General features: G+C 59.0%; 1 protein-coding gene across 2 annotated transcripts in view; it reads left to right on the forward strand.

Moving 5' to 3' along the window:
* Nucleotides 1-5,878, forward strand: part of DISP3 (dispatched RND transporter family member 3) — a 51,609-nt gene extending 45,731 nt beyond the window's left edge. Inside the window, exons 18-21 of one of the 2 annotated variants that reach the window (XM_058552888.1) lie at nt 2,295-2,454; nt 2,998-3,111; nt 3,514-3,680; nt 4,548-5,878. In XM_058552888.1, coding sequence (XP_058408871.1) covers nt 2,295-2,454; nt 2,998-3,111; nt 3,514-3,680; nt 4,548-4,910 — 804 coding nt within the window. In that variant the 3' untranslated portion in view covers nt 4,911-5,878. Of the gene's footprint in view, nt 1-2,294; nt 2,455-2,997; nt 3,112-3,513; nt 4,522-4,547 lie in introns of those variants that run through there. The other variant, XM_058552887.1, reaches the window with a different exon arrangement.
* Nucleotides 5,879-6,578: the final 700 nt, after the last annotated feature.

Consider the following 6,578-nt stretch of genomic DNA (forward strand, 5'->3'; position numbering starts at 1 on the left):
CTCCAGCCCTCTGCCCAGATCAGAGGGGTTGCTCTTTGGACGGGGATCCTGAGGCCCAGGGAGGGGAAAGTACTTGCCCAGGGTCACAGTTCGTCAGTGTCAGCATCCAGTGCTAAACCCGGCCGTCTGACTGTGGAGCTCGGCCCTTGCCACTGCCAGCTCCCGCCACCCTCCCTCCCCGCCAGCCTGGAGCCGTGTCAATTTGCAGCCTCTGGGCTAGAGGAGTGGGGGCTGGTGAAAGTCCAGGATGCTCCTCTCTGCCATGGTGGGGGCCAGGTTCTGGGCCACAGACCCCGGTGCTGGGCCTCCCCCAGGAGAGCTGGGAAGCCAGGGGACCAGCCATCCACAGACTCACTGCTTCCTCTCTCATCCCTGACACTCCCTGGGTTCCACCCAAGGAGGCACACACACACGCACTCACACTTGACCTGGGCACCTGCGGGCCTCGCGGCCCTGGCACTGGGCTCCATGAGGCTCACCAGGTCTGCCCCTGCTGCCTCGTGCTGAGACCCAGGGTCCATGCTTGGCTCTGACCCTGTGTGCTCTGTGTCCTTGAGCAAATCACTCATCCCCTTTAGCCTCATTCCTCTAAAGAATAGGGTTGCAGGGCCCCACAGTGAGATCACGTGACGGCTTCAGGGAATGAGATGAGGGTGACCCGGTTACAGTAGAAGCCAAGTCTCCTTCTCTGACGCCCAGCCCTGACCTTCCCACCATCTGTGCACTCACCTCACAAGCAACCAGACGGCCAGCCACCAGTGAGGGGACCCCAGAGCCCTCCAAGCCCTCGATGAGCCCCAGGCTAATGCAGACACCTGTTCAAAGCCCCAGGCAGTGTTTTTAAATTGTGGTAAAATAAACATAAGAAAATGTACCATCTTATCCACTTTTAAGTGTACAGGTCAGTATATTAAGTATATTCACATTGTTGTGCAACCATCACCACCATCTGTCTCCAGAACTTTTCATGCAAAACTGAAACTCTGTCCCCATTAAACACTAACTCCCCATTTGCCTCCCCCCAGGCCCTGGCACCCACCATTCTGCTTTCTGTCTCTGTAGATTTGACTGGTTCAGTTTCCTCGTCTAAGTGGAAACACGCTGTATTGGCCTTTGTGTGACTGGCTCATTTCACTTAGCATAACGTCCCCCAGGTTCGTCCATGTCGTAGCATGTGTCAGAATTTCCTTCCTTTCTAAGGCCGAGGCCCCAGACGTTTCAGAGAGGAGAGAGTCTCTGCTCAGGCTCCTCCACACGACAGGAGGTCACTTCCAAGCTGACCCCCCACCACTCACACACACACTTGCACACAGGCATGCTGTTAACTGGTTTGTGTTCAGGGAGAGCAGAATTGGGCCAGTGAGATGACATACGTGCAAGTTCCAGAGCACAGTAAGTGGCTGTCTCCTTCACCATCCCCTGAACACCTCCTCAGAGCTGGGTGCTGAGAACCAGGCAGGCCGCCCCCTGCCCCCCTGGATTCACAGTCCAGCCAGGAGACGGGCAGCTTGTCAGGCAGTGACAGGAGCTCTGATGGGGAAGCACTGAAGGCTTGCAGAGCCCAGTGGAAGCCCATCTTGGGGCATCAAGGAAGGCTTCCTGGAAGAAACAGAACCTTAGCAAGCCTGAAGGATGAGTGGGAGCTGGCTGTGCAGGCAGAAGGAACAGCATGTGCAGAGGGTGGGACGTGAGAGTGTGGGGGCTCTGGGAGCTGAAGGTGGTTCTGTTGGAAAGGGACGGGGACTTTGGTGGCATTGGGACCTGCTGCTGCTATAAGAACCACATGTGGGAGGCTGGCCCATTGGTGCAGCGGTTAAGTTCGCACATTCTGCTTCGGCGGCCTGGGGTTCGCCGGTTCAGATCCTGGGCACGGACCTACTCACCGCTCATGAAGCCATGTGAGGCGGTGTCCCACATAGAAGAGCCACAACTCTACAACTGTGATACACAACTATGTACTGGGGCTTTGGGGAGAAAAAAGCAAAAGAGGAAGATTGGCAACAAATGTTAGCGCAGGGCCAAGCTTCCTCAAAAAAAAATAAAAATTAAAAATAAAATATGGAAATGAAAAAAACAAAAAGAACCACATGTGCCCCCAGAGGATGGTGGGAGGTAAGCTTGGATTGGGCCCTCCTTTACCCCCAAGACACGCACACACACGCACACACACAACATGCTCTGTTTGTGGGTGGCCGAGGGCTGGCTGCATCCACCACCGAGCAGACCAGCCGTCACTGGGAAGGGAGAGTGGGCCGCAGCCGCCCGCCCGTCTCACTGGCTCGTGTCCCCCGCAGACCACGTTTAAGGGCAAGTCCTCCTTCCAGACCTACGCGGACTACCTGCGCTGGGAGCGCTTCCTGCAGCAACAGCTTCAGACCTTCCCCGAGGGCTCGGCCCTGCGCAGAGGCTTCCAGACCTGCGAGCACTGGAAGCAGATCTTCATGGAGATCATAGGCGAGCGGGGTCCTGGCCGGGTGGGCGGTGGCATTGGGGGGATGGGGAGGTGACCTGGGGCAGGGAGGGCATGGCATGGCCTGTCTGAGCCACACTTGTCCTTTTCTCAATCCTGGCCAAGAGCCCTGGAGAAGCTGGGGTGACCCAGTGGCCAGGAATACCAGTCAGAGGCCGGAGTTCGGGTGCCCTCCTGCTCGGGGACATCTAGCCACATTCTCTGACCTTGAATTTGGCCACCTAGAAAGTAACAGTAATGCCCATGTGGCAGCTCTCTGTTGTTATGAGCCCTTCACAGGGCTGGCCCTGTGCTGAGGGTCTGACCTGAGTTCTCCCTGTAAACTCTGAACGGGGCCTGTGGCGGGGGGTGCTGTTATTACCCCCTTTTACAAATGAAATGGGGGCTCAAGTGGCTCACCCGGAGGGACACAGCTAGCCGTGACCGTGCCCATCTGTGTAACCCCAGTAACCTCTGAACCGTGGGGTGAGGGGTTGTGAGTGCCCCACCCGTGCAGCACAGCTGAGGGCCCTCCTCTCGCCTTGCAGGGGTGCAAAGCGCCCTGTACGGCCTGGCCCTCTCCCTGCTCATCTGTGTGGCCGCGGTGGCCGTGTTCACCACCCACGTGCTCCTCCTGCTGCCCGTGCTCCTGAGCATCTTGGGTACGTGGGCCATGGGGCCGGGACCACAGGGGTCCCACTGGTGGCTTCAAGTCAGCAGAGGTCTCACCCCTTCACTATTCCGTCTCCTGGGGGAAGGCTTCCCGACCTCCCCCACCCCTACCCCTGGCAAAAAGACCCTCTGCTCAGCACTGTCACTGCGACAGTCGTTCATAGGACCGTCCCCAAGTCTGTGTGCTCCCCGAGGGGAGCCAGGTATCCCCGGGTAGTGGCTCTTGGCCCAGGGACATGCTGCACCTGTCCCCTCCCTCGGGGCCCCTCATCTCTGGCCCTGTCCTTCCTGCCACCAGAGGTGAGGCTCCACTCTAGACTTCAACATTCCCCGCTCCCCAGGACTATGAGGGTGGGCCCAGTCCAAGCCGCCTCCCCACCGTCCCCCCGCAGGCATCGTCTGCCTTGTGGTGACCATCATGTACTGGAGCGGCTGGGAGATGGGCGCTGTGGAGGCCATCTCCTTGTCCATCCTCGTCGGCTCCTCCGTGGACTACTGTGTCCATCTGGTCGAGGGCTACCTGCTGGCCGGAGAGAACCTGCCCCCCTACCAGGCCGAGGTGAGCACCCTGCCTGCCCTACCTGTCCCCAAGGAATCTTCTCCTGCTTCGGTGCAGCTGAGGGACTCGCAAGGGCAGCTGGATGCCTGGGTGCCCGACCCCCAACCAGGGCGTGTTCCAGGAGCTGAGGTTTCCAGGGCCAATCTCCACCCCCAGGGAACTCAAGTCCTAAGGCAGCTCTACCAGAGCAGCACAGTGGGCCTGGGGGGTCCACTCCCCCAGCCTCCTTCTTCCTGCGTGAGCCTGAAGGTCTGGACCAGGCGACAGCCAAGAGCCCTTCCTGCTTCCTGGCTCCCTGAGTCTGAGTCTCATTCTCCAGCCCGGGAGCAGGGCTGGGCCCTTCTAGTCATGACCTTGGGGCCACCAACCCCCCCTCCGGCCCTCTGTGGCTTAGTGAGGACATGCCCACGTGCTCAGTGCCAAAACCAGCTCTGGGTCTCGTGAAGTTTTTGTTTTTTCCTAGTTTGGAATTTTATTGGTGTGAAAACATTCATAAATATGTAAGTTAATTCAATTATATATTTAGCTGCTTTTGGTGGAGAGAAAGAAATCAGTTGGAATCAGGGCTCCCATTTATGAGGACCTACTATGCAAGTGATCAGCATCCCGGTCGTCATAGCAACTTTTAATGCGCCCCCACTGCGCGCTGTGCGCTGCCGTAGGGGAATCGTTTCACCTTCACCTTCACACTGAGCTGTGAAGTAGGTGCTGTTATTATATCCATTTACTGAAGCAGAATCCGGGGCCTCCAGGGGCAGGGCTGGCCTTGGGCAGGGCTGTGCGTGTTTACCCAGAGCCCAAGCCCCGGGCAGGGAGGGATCGCACCAGGGTCCAGGGCCCCAGCTTTTGCTCTCACTCGGCACCCAGGAGGCCCACTCGCAGCGCCAGTGGCGGACGCTGGAGGCCGTGCGACACGTGGGCGTGGCCATCGTCTCCAGTGCCCTCACCACGGTCATCGCCACAGTGCCCCTCTTCTTCTGCATCATCGCCCCGTTTGCCAAGTTCGGCAAGATCGTCGCACTCAACACGGGCGTCTCCATCCTCTACACGCTCACAGTCAGCACGGCCCTGCTCGGCATCATGGCGCCCGGCTCCTTCACCCGGACCAGGACTTCCTTCCTCAAAGCCCTGGCCGCTGTGCTCCTGGCAGGGGTCCTGGGGCTGGGCGCCTGCCTCGTGCTCCTCCGGAGTGGCTATAAGATCCCCCTGCCCAATGGGACCTCCCTATAGCCCTGGCACTGGGTCCTGACTTCTCACCTTTGGTCCAGAGGGTGGGGAGGAGGCGCTTGTTCTCTGACCCCAGAGACACTGTTTCCCAGTTCGGCTCCAACTAATTCTGTTCCCAGGCCTGGGCTGGAAGGTGCCCCACGGCCCAGCATGGGAGGTGGTGTCCACCTGTGTGGCCCGCGCTGCCATCGTCACAGCACTGAGCCGGGGCTGGGTGGTGAAGCCAGCTGCCACCCCACCCACCGGGCTGCTAGCAGCCACACTGGGCTCCCCGACAGCAGAAGAGACCAGCCCTCCTCCCATGCCCAGTCACCACGGGGGGTAGGTTATTTTTACAGGAGTCTCCCTCTCGCACTGCCTCAGTGCTCACAACAACTTTCTGATGTGGGTGTTACAGAGCCCCCATTCCACAGATGTCAGAACTGAGGCACCAAGAGGTGAAGTGACTGACCTGTAGCTGGGTCGGTGGTAGAGCCGGAGCCCCCTCCCAAGCCCCATGCCTCCCTCGGGGACTTTGCAGGAAGAGCACAGTGGGTTTGAGGACAGGGGCCTCGCACCCCGCCCCCTCCTCCCCTCTCCCTCAGCTTCACAGCAGCCAGTGCCGGGTGGTCCTGTGGTCCTCCCCAGGCCTTTTGGTCCTGGCCAGAGAGGACGGAGGGACCAGCCTGGGCTTCTGCATGTCCTACTCCCAGCCCCAGCCTCGAGGGCTCCTCCTCCCTGGGGCTGTGGGGTCCCAGCACAGCCTTCCTCACAAATCTGAGCCCCCATCTCCGCCAGTCGACTCTAGGGGTGGAATTTTTTTGAGGGGGCAGCCTGTGGGGGTGGAACTGGCCGTGCCTGCCGCCTGCTCACCGCAGATGGTTCCCATTGAAGTGAAATGAAACTGCAGACCGCCGCTATCAACACGAGCATTTTAAGCCTCGCTGACTCCGTCATATTCTTAAAATTGAAATAGCTAAGTGTTCGGGTGCTGCCTGGCCAGAACCTGGCGCGAGGGGTGGGTCTGGGCCTGGGAGGAGGTGGAGGTGAGGTGGAGGGTGCTGGATCCTCTGGGGACCAGGGTCACGGAGTGCTCTGCTGGCCCAGGGCGAAGTTGGGGGCCTCTAGGGTTGCACTGTGGGAGGGGGGCTTATCTGGCTGCCCAGTTGGGACATTTTTGAGCGCCTTCGATGTGCCTGGCTTTGTGCTGGGCACTCACCTTCCTTGGGGCAGACATTATCCCCTGGGCTTTAGGAAGCTGGGCACAGACTGAGCCCTGAGGTAGAAAAGACATCATCCAGGGTGGTCTCCAGGCAGCTCACCTGGTCATCTGTAAATATTAACTGGGGGGCTGGGCATGCAAGACAGACGTGCAACACAGTGTCCACTGCCTAGAGCATTCCCGGCACTGAGTAGGAGCTCGGTATTTGTCGAAGGATCGTCAGACTTTTGGACCCACCATCTATGGTGAAGACGGACACCAAACAAGCAATTAATGGTGCTGGTTGACACATACTGTGCCAGACGCTCGTCACAGGGCTGTGTTAGTCTGCCAGGGTGGCCCTAACAAAGTGCCACCAGCTGGTGGCTTATGGGAACAGAAGTTTGTTCTCTTGCAGATCTGGAGGCTAGAAGTCCAGAATCAAGGTGTTGGCAGGAAGGTTCCTTCTGGAGGTTCTGAGGGGGAGTCTG

Source organism: Diceros bicornis, chromosome 13, assembly GCF_020826845.1.
Source record: "Diceros bicornis minor isolate mBicDic1 chromosome 13, mDicBic1.mat.cur, whole genome shotgun sequence".
Taxonomy (NCBI): domain Eukaryota; kingdom Metazoa; phylum Chordata; class Mammalia; order Perissodactyla; family Rhinocerotidae; genus Diceros; species Diceros bicornis.